The 22,069-nt window shown below is 41.2% G+C and overlaps 1 protein-coding gene across 4 annotated transcripts in view; it reads left to right on the top strand.

The window, feature by feature from the left end:
- GPBP1L1 (GC-rich promoter binding protein 1 like 1) overlaps positions 1-22,069 on the top strand; it is a 61,620-nt gene that overhangs the window by 37,020 nt on the left and 2,531 nt on the right. For all 4 annotated transcript variants that reach the window (XM_032430078.1, XM_032430070.1, XM_032430064.1 and 1 more), the window contains 5 exons: positions 9,855-9,927; positions 11,158-11,351; positions 18,562-18,702; positions 19,734-19,892; positions 20,685-20,809. In XM_032430078.1, coding sequence (XP_032285969.1) covers positions 9,855-9,927; positions 11,158-11,351; positions 18,562-18,702; positions 19,734-19,892; positions 20,685-20,809 — 692 coding nt within the window. The remainder of the gene's footprint in view (positions 1-9,854; positions 9,928-11,157; positions 11,352-18,561; positions 18,703-19,733; positions 19,893-20,684; positions 20,810-22,069) is intronic.

Here is a 22,069-nt window from a genome sequence, read left to right on the forward strand (position 1 = left end):
TTATATACCCAAATGTAAGGCCTAAAACTATAAAGCTTCTAGAAGAAAATTTGGGGGAATGTCTTTATGGCTTAGAGGGTAGAAAAAGATTTCTTTGGACACAGCAATAACCTTACAGGAAGACATTGATAAATTGGATTTCATCAAAATTTAAAATATCTGCTTATCTCACAGACTCAAAGAAAATAGTGAAAATGTTTATAAAGCATATATGTAAGGGGCACCTGGGTGGCTCAGTCAGTTAAGCGTCTGCCTTCGACGCAGGTCATGATCCCAGGGTCCTGGGATCGAGCCCCGCATCGGACTCCTTGGTCAGCGGGGAGTCTGCTTCTCCCTCTCCCCCTGCTTCTCCCCTCTGCTCATGCCCATGCTCTCTCTCGCTCTCAAATAAATAAATAAAATCTTTTTTTTTTTAAGATTTTATTTATTTATTTGACAGAGAGACAGCGAGAGAGGGAACACAAGCAGGGGGAGTGGGAGAGGGAGAAGCAGGCTTCCCCCAGAGCAGGGAGCCCGATGCGGGGCTCGATCCCAGGACCCCGGGACCATGACCTGAGCCGAAGGTAGACACTTAATGACTGAGCCACCCAGGCGCCCCATGAGTAAAATCTTTAAAATATATATATGTATGTATGTATATATCTATATAAAGCATATATATGAAAAGGGACTTGTATCCATAATATAAATAACTCCTAGAACTCAATAATAAAAAAACAACTGAATACATTTTTTCATTTCTTTCTTTTTGAGAGAGAGAAGCGAGTGAGGGGTGTGCAGAGGGAGAGCAAGAGACAGAATCTTAAGCAGGCTCCACACCCAGTGCCGAGCTGTTGCAACTTGGGGTCTGGATCTCACATCCCTGAGATTAGGACCTGAGCAGAAATCAAGAGTCAGACGCTTAACCAACTGTGCCACCAGGCACCCCTCTTTCTTTCTTTCTTTCTTTTTTAAGTTTATTTATTTAGGGTGCCTGGGTGGCACAGTCGGTTGAGCATGGGACTCTTGGTTCCAGCTTGGGTTGTGATCTCAGGGTCATGAGATCGAGCCCCGCGTTGGGCTCCACGCTGAGTGAGGAGTCTGTTTTGAACTGTCTCTCCCTCTCCCTCTGGGCCTCACCACCCCCACCCCACCCCTGGGCTCCCGCACACACATTTTCTCTAAATAAAAATAAATCTTAAAGTTTATTTAAGTAATTTCTACACCCAGTGTGGGGCTCAAACAACCCTGAGATCAAGTTGCATGCTCTTCCAACTGAGCCAGTCAGGTACCCCGACAACTCAGTATTTTTTCTTTTTTTAAGATTTTATTTATTTATTTGGCAGAGAGATAGCACAAGTAGGCAGAGAGGCAGGCAGAGGGAGAGGGAGAAGCAGGCTCCCCACTGAGCAGGGAGCCCGATGAAGGACTCGATCCCAGGATCCTGGGATCATGACCTGAGCCGAAGGCAGCCGCTTAACCGACTGAGCCACCCAGGCACTCCCGACAACTCAATATTTTAAAAAATGAGCAAGATTTGAACAGATTCTTCACAATGGAAGTTACACAAATGGCCAATAGTCACATGAAAAAAGAAAAGATCAGTGTCATTAGTCACAAGGGAAATGTGGAAATTCAGATTATGAGATACTGCTACCCATTCACCAGAATGGCTAAAATTTGTAAGTCTGAAAACACTAAATTTGGTGACATTTTCGAGCATTTGGAACTCTCATATATTGTAGGAGCATGAAGTAGTACAACCATTTTCAGAAAAGGTGTGGCAAATTTTTGTAAAACTAAACATAAACATGTCCTGTGACCCAGCACTTCTAGATATTTACTCAAGAGAAACAAAGGTATATGGGCATTTATTATAATTTTATTCATAAAAGCCCCAAACTGGAAACAGTTTAAATGTCTTTTGACACAAGAACAGAAAACTTGTGGGTATAATGAAATGGACTACATAAATTCATTAATAAAAAGGAGTGACTAATAAAACAACACAGTGAATTTTAGGGAAGCCTTATGCAAAATGGTACATACTGTCTGATTTTGTTTATGTGCTATCCTAGAATAGGCAAATAATCTATGGTGGGAAAGAAAGAGCAGTGCTTGCCTATGTGGAGTGGGGCTTGTCTGGGAAAGGACATGAGGGAACTTTCTGGTTGCAGTAGATAATTTTTGTTTTTAGAGAGGTTGAGTTATAAACATTTTTCAAAACTCATGGAATGGTATACTTGGTATGTGCATATCATTGTATGTAAATTTTATTTTATCAAAAAATAGGTTAACATCACCAGTCATGGTGGAAATTGATAAAATAAACATCCTGATGTGATGCACTGAGGATGCAACCTCACCTCTCTAAATTCCTTCCGGCAATGCATAGCCTGAATCTACCCATGAGAAAATATCACACAAACTCAAGTTGAAGTTCCTACTATAAAGAATTATAAAAGATTCTACAAAAGAACTAGCCTCTACTCTTTAAAAATGTTGTCATGGGGGGCGCCTGGGTGGCTCAGATGGTTAAGCGTCTGCCTTCAGCTCAGGTCATTACCTCCAGGTCCTGGGATTGAGCCCGGCGTAGGGCTCCCAGCTCTGTGGGGAGTCTGCTTCTCCCTCTCCCTCTGCCTCTCCCCCTTCTTCTCTTTCTCTCAAATAAATAAAATCTTTAAAAAATAAAAATAAAAATGTTGTCATGAAAGAAAAAGTTCCAGATTAAAGAAATCTAAAGAGATAAGACAACTGAAGGAAGCCTGAGAGGAACACCTCATTGGCTCAGTCAGTGGGATTCTTGACCTCAGGATCGTGAGTGAGTTCAAGCCCCACGTTGGGCGTGGAGCCTACTCAAAAAAAAAAAAAAAAAACGGGCAGAATGCAATCCTTTGGAGACTGGATGAGGGGAAAACAGTGTACATTTCAAAATTTTTGTTTTGCTATAAAACTAATCAGTGTTACAGTTTGAATAAGTGTTACAGATTAGATAGTAGTATTTATTGATGTTAATTGCCTGATTTTTACAGTTGCACTGTGATTATGTTAAGAATGAGTTTTTAAAGAAATACAGAACTAGGTATTTAAGGATGAATGGTTTAGGTTGCAAATGGTTCAGGAAAAAATATATTTAGAGAGAATGTTGGAGCAAATGGTGTAAAATGTTGACATGAGAATCTAGACATCTGTGCAGGATGTACAGAAACTTCATTTTTTTTAAAGATTTTATTTATTTATTTGACAGAGTGAGAGAGCACAAGTAGGGGGAGGCGCAGAGGGAAAGGGAGAAGTAGGCTCCCCACTAAGCAGGGAGCCTGATGCAGGACTCCATCCCAGAACTCTGGGACCATGACCTGAGCCGAAGGTAGACACTTAACTGACTGAGCCACCCAGGTACCCCAGAAAGTGGGGGTTTTTTGCAACTTTGTTGTAAGAATAAAATAATTTCTGGGGCGCCTGGGTGGCTCAGATGGTTAAGCATCTGCCTTCGGCTCAGGTCATGATCTCTAGGTCCTGGGATCAAGCCCTGCATTGGGCTCCCTGCTCAGCGGGGAGTCTGCTTCTCCCTCTCCCTCTGCCTCTCCCCTTGCTTGTACTCTCTCTGTCTCTCTCAAATGAATAAAATCTTTTAAAAAAAAAATAATGAAATTACTTCAAAATAATAAGAAAAAACAGAGAGGGGGCACCTGGGTGCCTCAGTTGGTTAAGCTTCCAACTCTTGATTTCAGCTCAGGTCTTGATCTCAGGGTCGTGAGTTCGAGCCCTGCATTGGGCTCTACCACAGGGTGTGGAGCCTACTTTAAAAAAATATTTGTTTAAAAAAAAGAGAGCACAGAGCAACTGGTATTAAAGAACCAAAAAAAGAAAAAGAAATCCATGGACGTTATTTACAACAAAATAAAGTGAGGTGTCATAATGTAGGGACAAACTACCAAAAACTGTAATACCTGGGTAGTGATAGCATTTGTGGAGGAGAAATTGAAGGAGGCAACAGGACATCTGGCAGTCCCAAAAGAGCCAACAGTTCCTTCTAGATAGCTTAGAGGGTATGTTTGAGAACAGCTAGAAATTAGTAGGAGTTGTTTTACAAAACTAGTCAGTCAATACGGAAGTTCTGGAATGCTGTATGAAGGGTCTGGCTGGATCAATCAAGAGAGAAACCACACGATAATTTGTACAGGGAAAGTACAGAATTGGGGTAATGAGCAGTTGGCTATATAAGGGACAGCCAGTAACCCTAGGGCTAAGATAGGGTGCCCAAGGAAGAGTCTCCCTCTTGCCCCCTCACCACCAGACCTTGTTAGAAAGGGCTTAGTGGTGGCTCATGAATGACAGAACAGTTGCTCGGGTGCTTCCCAGGGAACGTGCTGAAAATCTGCCCTCTTGAGTACCTGGTAGAGCTGTTCAGATATCACTCTGCTACAAAACCACTCAAGTCAAAGCTCACTTGCACTTTAGAACCTGGCTTAGCAGGAATGGGCTGCAGGAGCCTGCTGAGTAAGCACATTGGAACAGGAGGCAGAAATCTTTTTCTTGCTCTCTACTGACAAAAAAGTTAACTTGCCAGCTGCCAAGGAAAAAATTTTAAGTGCCCAGACACATTTACACAGAGCAGGCAGAAAGGATGACTTTGGAACTAAAAAGCAATAAGTTGATAAATAGCACTGAGTACTATCATTGTTTATATTAACCAGCCAATATATTGCCCTTCTAGAACGTAGCTCCTCACTGAACACAAAACAATTGGAAATAGGATCCAGATTGAGTTGTGGAGGTGGAAACAATAGAGACAAAGGAAAGAGAAGGTTCAGATAAAAGGGAGGGAGGAAGATAGGGATGACATCCAGGGCATGAAAGAAACTAAGCCACCATATTTTTGAACAGTCTATGAAAACAACAGAAGAGAGCACTCTAAAGCTTGATGTCAGAAAAGCTGTCTTGACCCACATTCACAAAAACTAATCATATGTAAATGAACATAAAGGATCAAGAGAATAAGGAACAGAATAACATCCTCACAGACAGTGCAAAGTACACCTGTACAGCATGTCCACAAAACAGATAAGAACCATTTTAAAATTTATTACTACAGTGTTACTACTTTAAAGTTTAAATGATACTAAGGGGCACCTGGGTGGCTCAGTTGGTTAAGCGTCTGCCTTCAGCTCAGGTCATGATCCCAGGGTCCTGGGATTGAGTCCCGCATTGGGCTCCTTGCTCGGCAGCGAGCCTGCTTCTCCGTCTGCCTGCTGCTCCCCCTGCTTAGGCGCTCGCACGGGCTCTCTCTCTCTCTCTGTGTCAAATCTTCTCTAAAAAAGTAAGTGATACCAAGAAAACGGCATAAGAACCACCTAAACCAGAAAAACTCAAGGTGCTAGAAATCAGGAAAGGAGTAATTAAAAATTAGAGAAAAAGGGAGACTAAACAAGAAAGAACTCAAGAGAGGGGCGCCTGGGTAGCTCAGATGGTTAAGCGCCTGCCTTTGGCTCAAGTCATGATCCCAGGGTCCTGGGATCGAGCCCCGCATCGGGCTCCTTGCTCAGCGGGAGGCCTGCTTCTCCCTCTCCTTCTACTGCTCCCCCTGCTTGTGCTCTCTCACTCTCTCTGTCAAATAAATAAAACCTTAAAAAAAAAACAAAAAAAACACAAGAGAATAATCAGTGTTTTTCAAGAATTAGAAGAGGACCAAAAAAATTTTTTTTAATTTTATTTATTAGAATGAAGAGGGGTGGGGGAAACAGAGGGAGAGGGACAAGCAGACTCTGTGCTGAGTGTAGAGCCCAATGTGGGGTTCGATCCCATAACCCTGAGATCTTGATGACCTGAGCCAAAATCAAGAGTCATATGCTTAACCAGTTGAGCCACCCAGGTACCCCAGAAGAGGAAATTTTTAAGTGAGGAAGAAACAGATTAAAAGAGTTCAGGGAGGCAAAGTCAGTTAAGTGACTGACTCTTGGTTTCCTCTTAGGTCATGATCTCAGGGTTGTGGGATCAAGCCCCAAGTGAGGCTCTGCGTTCAGTGGGGGAGTCTGCTTGGGATTCTCTCTTTCCCTCTCCCCATACCCCTCTCTACCTTGTGTGTGTGTGTGTTCTCTTCCTCTCTCTCTCAAATTTTTTTTTTTTAAAGTTAGAATTGAGGGGTTCATGGCTGGATCATGACTCTTGGTCTCAGGGTCGTGAGTTCAAGCCCCACATTGGGAGTAGAGTTCACTTAATTTTTTTAATGCATCATTATTTTTAAAAATAATAAAAGCATAGACTCAAGTGAAAAAAGAATACCCTTTGAGCATCAAGTCCCAGTGACTATAAGAGAAAGAAATAAGACTTTGACAAAGTTTTATAATAGAAGTCAATGGAATAACAATTACAGTACTCAGAATGTTAGCCAAAGATTTTATACCCATATCACCCTTCAGTTATAAAATTGGGTGGCTTACATTTGCAACGACATGGATGGAACTGGAGGGTGTTACGCTGAGCGAAGTAGGTCAATCAGAGAAAGACATGTATCATATGACCTCACTGATACGAGGAATTCTTAATCTCAGGAAACAAACTGAGGGTTGCTGGCGTGGGGGGTGGGGTGGGAGGGATGAGGTGGCTGGGCAATAGACACTGGGGAAGGTATGTACTATGGTGAGCGCTGTGAATTGTGGAAGACTGTTGAATCATAGATCTGTACCTCTGAGACAAATAATGTGATATATGTTAAAAAAAAGAAGAAGAAGGGGGGAAATCGGAGGGGAGGACAAACCATGAGAGACAATGGACTCTGAAAAACAAACTGAGGGTTTTAGAGGGGAGGGGGGTGGGAGGATGGATTCGCCTGGTGATGGGTATTAAAGAGGGCACGTTCTGCATGGAGCACTGGGTGTTGTGCACAAACAATGAATCATGGAACATTACATCAGAAAGTAATGATGTATGGTGATTAACATAACAATAAAAAATTTTTAATTGGGTGGCTCAGTCAGTTGGGTTGCCGACTCTTTTTTTTCCAAGATTCTATTTATTTATTTGACAGAGCGAGAGAGGGAACACAAGCAGGGGGAGTGGGAGAGGGAGGAGCAGGCTTCCTGCGGAGCAGGGAGCCCAATGTGGGGCTCGACCCCAGGAGCCTGGGATCATGACCTGAGCCGAAGGCAGATGCTCAACCACTGAGCCACCCAGGCGCCCTGGACTGGCGTCTCTTGATTCCAGCTCAGGTAATGATCTCGGGGTTGTGAGATCAAGCCCCCCATTGGGCTCCGCGCTCAGCGGGGAGTCCACTTGAGATTCTCTCCCTCTTCCTCTGCCCCTCCCCCCCACTCAGGCTCTCTTTCTCTCTAGAAATGAATAAATAAATCTTCTAAAAAATAAATGTCAGGGACGCCTGGGTGGCTCAGTCGTTAAGCGTCTGCCTTCGGCTCAAGTCATGATCCCAGGGTCCTGCGATCGAGCCCCGCATCGGGCTCCCTGCTCAGTGGGAAGCCTGCTTCTCCCTCTCCCACTCCCCCTTCTTGTGTTCCCTCTCTCGTTGTGTCTCTCTCTGTCAAATAAATAAATTAAATAAATAAATAAATAAATATCAAAAATACCAATGTGTAAGGACTTGGAATATTGTTCCCAAGACTTTTCCTGGGGGAAGTACTAGACTAGAAGCTTCAGACAGTGAAACTAACCAGAAAAATATAAAGGAAGGGTGGTAAATACTAAATATATGGTTAACTGTAGAACTAAAAGAGTTAAAAAGAGAGTTCAGCATGTAATAGCTATGGGCTCTGACAGTCTAGAAAAAGCATAACTTCTTAATGGGAGAATGGGGAGAGCCTGTAAAAAATAACATTTTATTAGTCATATTGGTGGTGTAATGTTGTTATTGTTAATCTGATACTGTTGTATGCAATATGGGATAAAGTGATTGAATATGATATTCTGTACCTTTATCCTTGAATATCAGGATTCTTGGCATAGAAAAAAGGAAGTATAGGGGCACCTGGGTGGCTCAGTCGTTAAGCGTCTGCCTTCGGCTCAGGTTATGATCCCAGGATCCTGGGATCAAGCCCCGCATCAGGCTCCCTGCTCGGCGGGAAGCCTGCTTCTCCCTCTCCCACTCCCCCTGCTTGTGTTCCCTCTCCTGCTGTGTCTCTCTCTGTCAAATAAATAAATAAAATCTTTAAAAAAATTAAAAAATGTTTCTGGTTTGGCAGGTAATGTTCTGTTGGCTTAAACTGAGTGAACTGAGTGGTGATTACAAGAACTTTTGCCCATTTGTTTTATGTAGTTTTTTTATCTGTATTATATTTTACTATTTTTAAAAATCAGTGGAAAGAAATAAAAGATACCATATAAACAGGGGCAGTATCTCTGAAAACCCTGAATAGAATGTGACTAAGAACACAAGCCTGTTACAACAAGACAATACAGCTTTTATCCATGGGGACTCCCTCTACCTATACTTTTCCATCCAGAGGAGTGTATTTATCTGTCCTTCATATTTTGTCACTAATTTTTCCATTTATATGGTGAGTTGGTTCTTCAGTATGTATCTGTGCTTGTTCTATGCTTGTGGTTCTCACCTTGATGGATTGAAAATACATACCTGCTGGGGCCCATCCCTAGACATTTTGATTCAGAAGCTCCGTAATGGAGTCTGGGCATCTTTCTGTTGTTTGTTTAATGTTCTATGGGTAATTGTGCTGAAAAGCCATTTTCCTACTCTGTTACTATATTGTAAAATTTGGGCTTGGATACCAGTGTCATACCACACCTCTAGTTGTTAAGTCCAGTTTATTGCTCTTAACACTTTTCCATCCTACCCCTCATCTCTTTCTCTATTCCTGTTACCTTCATTATTCTCCTGAACTGTGGAATTGGTCTCCTCTAATGGTCTCCTAGTTGATGATTAAGCCTCTCAGATACATCCTTCAAGCTGCACCAGACTGTTATAAACTTAATGATTATGGATTATGTTTACTGCATGAGAAATGGATCTTCAATACCTACAGAATAAAATTTAGTCTCCCTAAAAAATCTGGCTCTTGCCTACTTTGCTAGACATCTCTTTGACCACAGAAAGGTCCCCTCCTTCCCTAGTACTAATCATTCTGAACTATTTGCAGATCTCTGAATATTCTATTCTTTTTCATGCTTTCCTGTCTGGGTGTTCATTGAGCATTCTGTTCTTGGAATCACGCGTTTTCCAGCTTTGGAATTCATCTTTAAGGATTCTTCTTAGTCATCAAACCTCTAATGAAACCTTTTCTGATAGCACTTCTCTTTCAAGTGGAATTGACTGTTCCTTCTTCCATAATATAAATTTTCATCGTAGACCCTATAACTTTTTACTGTGCTTATTTGTCTACAAGTATGTATCTTTGTAGTGAGACTGTGACCCTTGTGGGCACAGGGCCTCTTAATTATCTTAATTGCCTTTGTATTCCTAGCACAGTCCCTGGCACATGGTCTGCCTCTGCCCTAAAGCAGTCTTAGAAAAGCTACGCATACTACACATTTCACTGACCAGATTGTCCTTAAATCTGAGAAAAGTGATCTACATTCTTGTCCATTCAGTTTCCCGTGCCTCCTTACTTGGCGTACATACCCTATCGGAAGATGCGAACTTGCACATTTAGTCTATTTATTTAAAAAAAAAATTTTTTTTAATCCTCTTATGTTAAAGGGAATGAAACCCAAGAGAGCCTAAGATTAATATAAGATCTATTGATTTAGCAGTTCAATATTTTCTGCTTACTTGTTGATTCTGAATACAGCGTTAAATATGTGCTGCTGATACATAATTATCAGATAGGTTCCATGGTGATGACTACTTTGTGAAAAGTGCCAAAATGATTAGCTTTCTTTATCAACCATTAATATCCATTTTTTCCTAGCCTTCTTTGAATCCAGAAGCTGGCAAACAGAATCAGCCATGCAGACCTATTGGGACCCCTTCTGGAGTGTGGGGTAGGTAGATTTGCCATTTTAAAGGCACAACTTTAAATTTTTCTTAGCATGGAGAGGAGCAAAAATTCTTTATCTCTTTTTTTTGTTTCTTTTTTTCTCATCTCATCCATTTGCATATGGTAACTAACACCTATTATCTCTTACTGTGTCCACCCAAAATACCACTGAAATGTAATGGTAATGGAGTCATAATACAGATAATGGAGAGCTTGTAAAGCCCTGAATTTGAAAGCAGATTTTAAGCAAAGGGAGAATTATCTAAAGCTTATGAGAAGTAATGTTTAATTAACATCACTAATTCATTTATAACAAAGTGAATTTTTTGTGTTATAATTGTCTCTTAAATATTTGGTAGGCAAATGTAATAGTATTTTCTAAGCATTCTTTCATATTAGTAGTCTTCTAAAGTGTTCTTTGAAAGGCTGTATAATACCACATCCTGTAGACGATTTTGTTCAACCAGGTTCCAGTTGTTGAGGATTTTTTTGTTTAAGGGTATTGGGGGGCAGGTTTGGCAGTTATGAATGTTGCTTGTTGTGTAGAGGGCAAGGTGAAAACATAAATACACACAATTATGTGTACATGTTGGGAATAACTAGCCTTATAAAAAAATTAAGAGACAAATCAGTGTATTTCTTAAAACCTGATCTGTAGTTTTGGAATCATTGGCATTTACAAATGAGACTCTCCTAGTCCCTACGTTAATTCAGTAGTTAGTCATCTTATTGGAAAGGCTTTAATATATCTAAATACTGGTTTTGGATCTTGAATTATAGGATTAAAGGTGCTTGTTGTACCGTTTCCCCTTTGTTAGTAGTGTAAGGCTTTGCTCCACTTTGCCTCATCAGAAGGTCCCAGGGTAGCCTCCTTTCCCTGATTTCCACATCTATTTCTACTCCCATGCTGACAGGAACTGCCATACTTGTATATATTCTTGATTGGTGTGTGCCTGAGTGATCACACCATATACTAGACAAGTTATGCCCCTGAAGGACTACTAACACCTTTAGGCTTCCTGGTTGATTTATGAATTCAGCTTCATATGCAGCCTTTTCCCTATAATTCCCAAATAGTGTTATTTTTGAGAATAACTGTTAAGTGCACACCAAGAAATGTTTGTTCCTCAGTGTCACCTGTCAGCTCTTTTTTGAAAGTGAGGACTTCATATAAACTGCTTCGTATTAACCAATATTTGACATTCTTTTGTCTCTTCACTATTGTATTTCACAGAAAACCCACCTAGTGCCAAGCAACCCTCCAAAATGCTAGTCATCAAAAAAGTTTCCAAAGAAGATCCTTCTGCTGCCTTCTCCGCTGCATTCACCTCACCAGGATCTCACCATGCAAATGGGAACAAATCATCATCCATGGTTCCAAGTGTCTATAAGAACCTGGTTCCTAAGCCTGCGCCACCTCCTTCCAAGGTATAATTTGGAATCAAGTGTAAGAACCTTACATAGCAGAGGTTTGGGAATAAATCAGGAAAAAATTTAGTAAATTTATTTTTTCCCATTGAACCATTCACCAGATACTCATTTAGTACCTAATATATGTGTAGTATTTTACTCTGTCTCCAAACTCTCTACTTCTGCTAATTGGATTTTTAGTAGGCTTCCTCATACTCATTAGCTTCATCTCATAAACTTGCTTCTTCTGATTTGCTGTTTCCGTTAATAGCATCAACATCCATCTGATCACTTGGCTGATTATCTAGATTGGCGTCTTCTTTCCTCCTCCTCCTCATCACTCATTCCCCTGTACCAAACAATTATAAATTCCCTGTTACTTATTCCCTCTATGATGTCCTATGCCCTTGTTACCTCCCATGTACTATTGTAATGCACCCTTTTATTTCCTCATCTCCCTATATTCATCTTGCACAAAACTGCCAGAATGATCATCCTAAAACAATTTGAATGTATGACATCCTTTCCTCAATCACTTTAGCAGTCCCAAACCATCTATAGCAGGGTTTGGTAAATTTCTTCTATAAAAAGTCAGATAATAAATATTTTAGGCTTTGCTGGTCACCTATGACACAAGGTTTTTGTTACATTTACCTTTCTTTTCTTTTCTTCCTTTCTTTCTGCTCTTTGTTTTACAATGCTTGAAAAATGTAAAAAGTGTATTATTAGCTCAGGGGCCATATAGAAACAGGCCTCTGGCCCATGAGTGTTCCTTACCAACCCTGATCTTACAATACAGTGTCCGAACTTCTTAGCAGTGGCATGTATAATTCTTTATAGCCTGAGCCTAATCCATCTTTTATATTTTACTACCCCTTCTTTCGCTTACCTGGAAAATTACTCATCCTTCAAATTCACGTCGTCCGTTCTGGGAATCCTTTTCTATCACACATATCTTAAGATCTTATTAATCTTTATATCTCTGTTTGAATAGCACTCTTGTCTCTTATCACAATATCTATAACAATTAATTACATTTCTTTATTTCCTCACTTGTAATCTCCTTAAGGGCAGCCTTCAGATCCTTTTCATATTCGTATCCCTAGCACCCTCACAAAAGCACATAATAATTGCTTTAATGAATTCTAGCCACTATACAGAAGTAATTAGAATTTACTTCATGGGGCGCTGGGTGGCTCAGTCATTAAGCGTCTGCCTTTGGCTTGGGTCATGATCGCAGGATCCTGTATCGGGCTCCCTGCTCCGCGGGAAGCCTGCTTCTCCCTCTCCCACTCCCCCTGCTTGTGTTCCTGCTCTCGCTATCTCTCTCTGTCAAATAAATAAATGAAATCTTTAAAAAAAAAATTTTTTTTTTTTTTACTTCATTATTGAGAGGAAAACCAGTGAGCCTTTATTCATTTTCCTCTGTGTGTAAGCACTGTGTTTGGTCGTTCTGAGCAATACAGGTAAGTACAACATTAGTCATGACTATCCATGAGCTGAAAGTCTAATTGGGATAATAAGATATAACAACATGAAAGCTCATGTGATGTGTGTGAAATAAAATAGTAACAGATGCTAATATCAAATTCTAGACAGACTTAGAATAACTGAATGAATTAAACACTAGTGTTCAGATTATGACCATCAAGGAAAATTTTGCTGAAAACTTGTCATTTGAACTGATCTTTGGAGGAGGGTCCAGATTTGGATAGGCAGAAAAAAGTCTGGAGAGTATTGCACATCATTAAGAGAAGTGGTGGTTAAATACAAATTCTGAAACCGGAAAACACTGGCAATATTTGAGGGATGGTGAATGATCATTTTAATTACTCCTGGGAGCACTAGGGAAATATCCAGACTAGGGGTCCTTATCCTAGTGGTAACAAATGAAGCTTTCAGGGTAGGTAAGATCTCTAAGGAAAAAGAGTGGAAAAGTAAAGAATGAGAAAATAAAATGTGGAGGAATATTTAATAATTTATAAATATTAGGAAAATACAGATATAGTCAATAGGACTAAGAAACTGTAATTCAGACATCAAAAAAATAGTATAATATCACAAAAATCTGGGTAGGTGAGTTTAAGTTAGCAACTGGGGTTGTCAACACTTGACAATTGCTGCTGACAAGTTGAGGAAAATAAATGAAAAAAGGGTTTTGACCTTAGCAGTTGGAAAGGTTTAGGTCACCTTTGAGTTGAGGTTTTAGGAGAGTGGTGTAGGGATGAAACAAGATTTCAGGGGATTCTGGAATTATGTGGGTGGAAGTGGAGGTAGTAGCAATTTTGAGACTTGATAGTGAAAGAAAATAGAATATAGGTGGTGGTAAAGTTAAGTGAAAGGTTGGAGGAAATCTGTAGGAAGAAGCCCTTTTAATATACTTGAAAGAGGTCATTAAAGAATCGTGACCTAGGAAGAAATGAGTAGGAATAAAACTGATTGACAAGTGGAATTTTCTTTGAAAGGGTTTAGGATACTTGTTTGTCTGATGTAGAAGGGAAGGAATGTGAATTTAAGTCAAGAGAGCAACTACTATCTAGGAAACAGTATAGCATGGAAATTAACAGCAGGGCTTTGGAGTAGAGTCCACTTCGCACCTTCTTTTTGATACGACCGTGGACAAATTTCTTAAGTTCTAAGTCTCAGTTTTATCATCTATAAAATGGAATAGTAGTACCTATCTTTTAAGGTTTTTGGAGGTGTAAATGAGATTTTATGAGGTATTTAAAACTGGCATATAGTAAGTGCTAATAAATTACAGCTATTATTATCAACACACTTTGTTCCATTCCTTAAGAAGTTTTATAAGTGTTACTTCATTTGAAATGTCTGCAAGCATTCTGTTAAACCATAGAGAATATAAAAATGAGTTAAAACAGTATGTCCTCAGACACCTAAGAAAGCTTTTGAGGGTGAAGAAGTGGCAAGTACAAAAGTCAGGACACAGAGCTTAAGATTAGTTTAGCTCTGTTATGTAGGACTAACCTAAGTCGAAGATAGAGTGAAAATGTGAATGTCCTTGCAGAAGGTAATGAAGCCTGAACAGGGATGATGAAAGTGGGCAGAGAATGGAGGTGGTGAAGGCACACAGTGGGAAGGAAACAGGACACCGCACATTCTTCTCTGGGAAACAGATAACTATGGAGCCATTCACTGGAGTTAAGAAGAGAGAAAGATCAGTTTTCAGGAAAAGTTGTTGAGAGTGGTTCTGCATGTGTGAAATGTGAGATATTAGAGGAAGGAAGAGGTGAGATGACTGGGATTTATCCAGTCATTTTCTCTAGGCATTCAACGGTTATTACAAGTGAGTATCTAAAAACTGTGTCACTAGAGGTACAAAATAATCTTAAAGAGTTTGTTATCTAGTAGAGGGACAGATAGAAAAAATAAATGTTCTCCTCTGCATGGAGAGGGTCCTCAGATTCTTTATAGTATAAGGTCATATTTGAACTGGGTTTTGAAGTGGAAAAGGAAAGAATGGCCATTTGTTGACATCCTCCTATGTTCCAAGACCTTCATTAGGCCTTTTACATATATTCTATAACATTTACTCCTCTAATCCTAGGACGCAGGAAATTATGTAATATAAGGTTGCATAACTAATAAAGTGATGGAGTCAGGACTCTTAAACCAGGTTTGTCTGACTTCAGTCCAGAGCTCTTTCCGGTACTTCAAACTGCCTCCTATCCTGAAGGATTAAAAAGGAAGGAGGAAGTTGAGAATTCAGGTTTTAGAGTCAGACTATGATTTTCAGCAAGTTACTTAATTTTGCTAAACTTGTTACCATAAAAATTAATTGGAGCTATTTATATCTGTCACATAGTTGTGGTAAAAGAATGAAATTAAAGGTGTAAAAGTACTTGGAATATAATAGTGGCACATCTTAAGTAGTCAGTAAATAGTAGTTTAAAAACAGGAGGGGCGCCTGGGTGGCTCAGTCAGTTGAGCGTCTGCCTTTGGCTCAGGTCGTGATCTCAGGGTCCTGTGATCGAGTCCCACGTCGGGCTCCCTGCTCAGTGGGGAATCTGCTCCCTCTCGCTCTGCCCTTTCTCCACGTGTGTTCTCCCTCCCGCTCTCTCTCAAATAAGTAAATGAAAAGATCTAAAAAATAAATAAATAAATAGAAACAGTAGGAGTTCAGGGCGCCTGGCTGGCTCAGTCCATGGTGCATGTGACTCTTGATCTTGGGGTCGTAAGTTCAAGCCACATGGCATAGGGATTACTTAAAAAGAAACAAACAAACAAAAAAAACGAGTAGGAGTTTGTTAGGGAGCAAGTAGATGGGGCTTTCCAGGCAGAGGAACCATTGTTACAAAAAAAAAAAAAAATGGAAGGAAAAACATGCCATGTTTGGGAAAAGACAAATGATTAAGTATGGCTGGGAATTGGGAATTGGTGGGGGGAAGTATTAGTTAAGCCAGTCCAGTCAAGGAGGTGTCTCTCTCTTTTTTTTTTTTTTTTTTTTTTAAGATTTTATTTAAGAGCAGTGAGAGTGAGAGAGCACAAGCAGGGGGGAGCAGCAGAGAGGGAGAGAGAAGCAGGCTCCTCACTAAGCAGCAGGAACCCAGGACCCTGGGAACATGACCTGAGCCAAAGGCAGACGTTTAACCAACTGAGCCACCCAGGCACTCCCATTCATGGAGGTCTTTATAAAAACTCAGAGGTTAGGGGTAGAGATACAGTTTTACATATTTTCTACATGGTTTCAGCAATTTAAATGATTAAGCATTTACAAAATAATTGGTTTTTCTGATGACGTTAATGGAGAAACAGATAGATTATAACAGAACACTGAGGCTAGAGCTCTGAAGAATGCCTGCATCCACTGAAGGAAATCCAGAAAGGAAAAGAGGGCAAGTTCGAAAAGATGGGTAATAGCAGTCTCTGATTCTCCAAAAACAGATTTTTTTTTTAAGATTTTATTTATTTCAGAGAGAGAACATGAGAAGGGGGAGGGTCAGAGGGAAAAGCAGACTCCCTGCTGAGCAGGGAGCCCGATGCTGGACTCAATCCCAGGACCCTGGGATCATGACCTGAGCCGAAGGCAGATGCTCAACCGACTGAGCCACCCAGGCGCCCCAGATTTTTTTTTTAAATTAAGAGCTGGCCTTGGAATATAATGTGATGACAAGATTTTTGGTTATTTATTGAAAATAGGGATAGAGATGAGTATTGCAGAGAATTGATAGTAAGTAATAATGAGCAAGTATAAGACAGCAGATACTGAACTTATGCAGAAAAGTTTGGCAATAAGAGGATGATGGTATAAAGGAAAATAAATGTTTGGGCTTTTTTCCCTAGCTTCAGTAAGATGGCTTAGCATGTTTGTAGATAAAGGGGAAGAACTTATTAGAAGAAAGGAAGAAATAATTGATAAATTCTGAAAGGAAAGAGAATGAACAGATACAGAATGGTAAAAGGGGGTTAGGAAGCTATTGAACTTGAGGTGCAAAAGGAGAGAATTGGGGAAAGTTTGGATCTAGTGACTTCTGACTTCTCAGTCCAGTATGAGAAGGCAAGATCATTTGAAATGGAGAGAGTTGGGATTGATTTGGAGTTTGAAGGAAAGGAGAGGACATTTTTTAAAAACCCATGGTTGATATGTGGTTCACTTCGATGGATTTGTATGTATAAAATTAGGCATGGGGCATAGGTTTTCTCCAGTGAGCAACCAGCTATATAGCATAGTGCTTGAGTTACTGAAAATTAAGGTTAAATTGGAATAAAGTTGGGCAGAGATACAGGTATCCTGTTGCATGTAACACTGGTAAACTTTCCATACTACTATGGCAAAAACCCAAGTGTTGGAGTGTCCTGAGGTGCCAATGTTAAAAGAAAGACAAAGCATCTGATAACCGGCTACAACTCTGCGGAAGCTACTGGGGAACTATCATCTTTGATAATGAGCCTTACATAAGCAGCCATCTTTAGATTTGCATCAGTGCAAGAAATAAATTAATCTCCATTCCAGTTGGGTCGTTGTCTCTCTTATCTGTGTGCATCTTCTTTTTGGAGGCATTGCAAAAAACAATACTACATATTACTTGAGTAACCTCAGACAAATTGTGTAACTTTCTTAACCTTAGTGTCATTTTTTTTGTAAAAAGTTGACGTAATTATACCTGATCGGGTTAAGAATGAAAACAGTATGACAACCATCTGATAGGTACCCAATTACGTTAATTTCCTTCTTAAAGCCTCTTTAATACCAACAAAAATTCTTTTCACTCAGATCCTTCCTTTTTCCTGGCAGTCTCTCAGTTCTGATTGTTTCATTCTGGGAAAATGGACATTTTTCACTTGCTTCAGCCTCACTCCATTGATGTGCTTTATCTTTCCTGTTTTCCTCAGGTAGTGTGATTGACTCAAAAAGAGTGGGGTGCGCCTGGGTGGCACAGTCGATTAAGCATCCAACTCTTGGTTTCTCTTCAGGTTGTGATCTCGGGGTCATGAGATCAAGCCCTGCATCGGGCTCCACGCTGAGTGCAGAGTCAGCTTGAGATTCTCTCTCCCTTTCCCTTTGCCCCTCCCACTTCTGCTGTGTGTGCTTGCTCTCTCAGTCTTTCTCTCTCAAATCTTTAAAAAAAAAAAAAAAAAGGAATATTCTAGTTGCACTACAGTGCCCAATCATAATTGGGATCAGGGCCAGAGTGACAGAATGGGCCTAGACCCCATAAAGCCAACCAAAGAAGGGACCAACCAGAATTGTCTAGCCATTTACATTGCCCACACTGGCCTAGAAGTAGCTTCCTGTCATTGAAGTTCTTGGAAAATAACCTTTTTTTTCTTTTTTTTTTTTTTTTAAGAATCAAGATTACATCAGAGGTTAACAAACATGCCATAAAAAGGGAACACTTCAGGGTCCAGTAAGTTTGGGAAATGCTACCTCTCAAATTCACATGTATAGTTAAATGCTTTGGGAAATAGCATAGTAAAGAAACCTGTTGAAGTTTATTCATCTCAGCATCTCCCACACTTACTAAACTAGAGCTCTCTTTTTTGAGAATACCTATTAATATCTCATGGTACTTCTGGTTTCCATCTGCTTTTTTCCTTCAAGTGCCTAACCTTAGAAAGAGGTTGCATACCTCCCAAACATGTTAAGATGGGTAAGCTCTAGGAACTCATGTTCCCACATAACATTTTATTCTTTGCTTTATGTGATCTTCCAGGCTGAGCTTCTGTCTCCATACTTGTTCTGACTGATTTGTTTTTTCTTCCCATGTAGCCCAGTGCGTGGAAAGCTAACAGAATGGAACACAAATCAGGATCCCTTTCCTCTAGCCGGGAATCTGCTTTTACCAGTCCAATCTCTGTTACCAAACCAGTAGTACTGGCTGGTGGCGCAGTTTTAAGCTCTCCTAAAGAGGTGAGTGAAGATAGGCCAAGCAGTCTTTTCTAGAATTGCTATTTCCCATTTACTTATACTAAGATACATGGCGTGACATGTAAAGCTCTAATTCCATTTCCTTTGTAGCTGTGTTTAGAGTCATTTCTTTTTTTTTTTTAAGATTTTATTTATTTATTTGACAGAGCAGGAACACAAGCAGGGGGAGTGGGAGAGGGAGAAGCAGGCCCCGCCGAGCAGGGAGCCCGATGTGGGGCTCGATCCCAGGACCCTGGGATCATGACCTGAGGCAGATGCTTAACAACTGACCCACCCAGGTGCCTGCTTAGAGTCATTTCTTTACTGGTGATTCCCATTTGCGTCCGAAGATGGGCAATAGCTGAGTGGAGTAGTTGCTCTGTAGTAGACTGGGGTCAGCCTGTGTTAGACTGGCATAAAAGATCAAAGAGGTGCTGTATAAGCCATACAGTCTTAACTGCAAAAACCCTGGAAAGCTGTGGGTTGCCTGGGTGGCTTAGTTGGTTGAGCCTCTGCCTTCGGCTCAGGTTGTGATGCCAGGGTCCTGGGATCAAGCCCCAGTCGGGCCCCCTGCTCATCGGGGAGCCTGTTTCTCCCTCTCTCTTCCTCCTCCCTGCTCGTTCTCTCTCTCAAATAAATAAAATCTTTAAAAAAAAAAAAAACCGGGCGCCTGGGTGGCTCAGTTGGTTAAGCGACTGCCTTCGGCTCAGGTCATGATCCTGGAGTCCCGGGATCGAGTCCCGCATTGGGCTCCCTGCTCAGCAGGGAATCTGCTTCTCCCTCTGACCCTCCCCCCTCTCATGTGCTCTCTCTCTCTCTCAAATAAATAAATAAAATCTTTAAAAAAAAAAAAAAAAAAAAAAACCTGCAAAACTGAAGTCTGTTTATTTAAATGAAAAGGATAGTTTATTTTAGGTAAAAGAGTGATAATTAGGCTACCAGATTCTGGAAATCAGTACCATGTAGAAGTGACCCAGAGAATCCCAGTTCTTGCATTTGCTGTCAGGAGCAACCTATTTGTGGTATTTGCCCAGAGTCCTTCCAGCACTACTCCTCCAATTGAGATCAGCTCCTCTCGCCTGACCAAGCTGACCCGCCGAACTACCGACAGGAAGAGTGAGTTCTTGAAGACTCTAAAGGATGACCGGAATGGAGACTTCTCAGAGAACAGAGACTGTGACAAGCTGGAGGACGTAAGAGCATAAGGCTTTTCTGGGGTAACATAGGGGTTTTCCTGTGTTGTGTATGTCCTTTTTTAAGTCTTCAATTGGTCAGTGCTGTAAAAAATTGGTAAATTATAGAAGCTTTCATCAGTTAGGATTACATTTAATTGCAGTATAAGAAAATCTGACAAATAGAACCATAAAACAAAGAGGGGTTTTTTTTTGTATCCTACAACAGGAAGGTTAGAGGTTGCAGGCTAAGCAGGTAAGCTCATTGGGATTATCAGGAAACTTAACAACTTTTGGTCACCTTGGACTAGGGTAGTTACTGACCTCTATACTTCCCATCCGTATTCTGGTTAGGGAAAGGACAGGGAGCCAAAAAACCTGAAAGGGGATAATGTCCCTTTTAAAAATGCTTTCTTAAAAGTCACACCCTGCAATTTCCAGGAGTACAACATTGGCCAACTATCAAATGGCAACTCCTAGCTGCAAGGGACTCTAGAAAGGTGAACTTTTTAAAGGCTGAGCACAATAGTTTTTTAGTCCAAATTGTTAAGGAAGGCTAGAGCATTGATGCTGCATCAGTATCTAGTAGCGTCTCCCACCATTGACATAACCTAAAGTTAAGATCCTGACCAGTTGGTATACTTGAGAAATCTTAGTAAGGTGAACAAGTCCTCATTTTTAAATGGGGAAAACCTGTGGGCTGAAGTTGTTTTCTGGAGAGCACGTTTCCTTGGTTCTGACTCCTTAATCTTGTAGATTGTGTATCTTGCCACAAAGGGTCATCGAACCAAGTGTGTCCTTCCCTTCTTTCAGTTGGAGGACAACAGCACCCCTGAACCAAAGGAAAACGGAGAGGAGGGCTGTCATCAGAACGGCCTTAGTCTCCCTATAGAGGAGGAAGGGGAGGTCCTCTCACACTCCCTGGAAGCAGAGCACAGGTGAGTGCAGATCAGATCACAGGGCATGTTGTGTATGGCCTGTAAGGAGCTTGAACATCCTTAAGACACCCCAGATGGAGTCTGGCCTACAGAGAGAAGTGTTCATGGGCCATAACTTGTTCTCTCTTTATGCCCCAGCTTGGCCTATTGCCCACTGGGCATTCCTTTACAGATTTGCCAGCTTTTTCACAACTTTCCTCTGCAAGGCTTTCATGAGTTTAGTTTCAGACTAGGTTTATAACTCCATTTGGAGAGGGGAACCTATTTTCTAGGACCGTTGTGCTGGCCCTTGGACCCTCCTAGCCCAAGTGAGCCTTTATAAGATCTCTTTAAAAGACCTTGGGAGGCCATGCCTCCCCACGGATGGAGCTTGTTCTTTAAATGAGGGCCTTGAACATAGAGCAGCCAGCTGTTTGGGGCACCTGGATGGCAAATGGGGCCTGCTGTGTGTGGTAGTACCTTCCTAAAAGGAAGTTCCTGTCCTGAAGAACTTTAGAAGTCAGCAAGATCACAAGAGTATGAAGGAGACCACGGTGCCATGAAATTGAAGGAAAACTTAGGTACATGTGGAAATGTGCTGAATTGCTTACGAGAGACAAAAGTGAGATTTTTTTTTTTTTTAAGATTTATTTCTTAGAGTGGGAGGAGGAGCAGAGGGAGAGGGAGAGAATCTCAAGCAGACTCCCCACTGAGCGTGGAGCCCCGTCATTCGCACAACCCTGAGATCATGACCTGAGCCAAAATCAAGAGTCGGCCACCCAACCGACTAAGCCACCCAGGCACCCCAAAAGTGAGATTTCAGGGCTCCTGGGTGGCTCAGTCGGTTAAGCGTCTGCCTTCAGCTGAGGTCATGATCTCAGGGTCCTGGGATTGAGCCCCGCATCGGGCTCCCTGCTCCGCGGGAAGCCTGCTTCTCCCTCTCCCTCTGCCTGCAGCGCCCCTTGCTTGTGCTTTCTCTCTGTCAAATGAATAAATAAATTTTTTTTTTTTTTTAAGTGAGATTCCTTCCTCTGTTTTGTCTGTCAGAGAGGGCCCTTACATTTTGGCTCTTATGCAGTCTTATTTTCTGCTGCTTCTGTCTCCTCTCTGTAGCTCTTATACTCTGGAAAGAGCAACTGTGGAGATCCCTCATTTAATTCAAACACCTCAGTAGCCATAATTAAAGCTTATCCCACTGGGGAGGGGCACCTGGGGGTCCTGGAATTGGGCCCGTGTCGGGCTCCATGCTTAGCAGGGTGTCTGCCTGAGGATTCTCTCCCT

This window comes from Phoca vitulina, unplaced genomic scaffold, assembly GCF_004348235.1.
Source record: "Phoca vitulina isolate PV1807 unplaced genomic scaffold, GSC_HSeal_1.0 scaffold2, whole genome shotgun sequence".
NCBI lineage: Eukaryota > Metazoa > Chordata > Mammalia > Carnivora > Phocidae > Phoca > Phoca vitulina.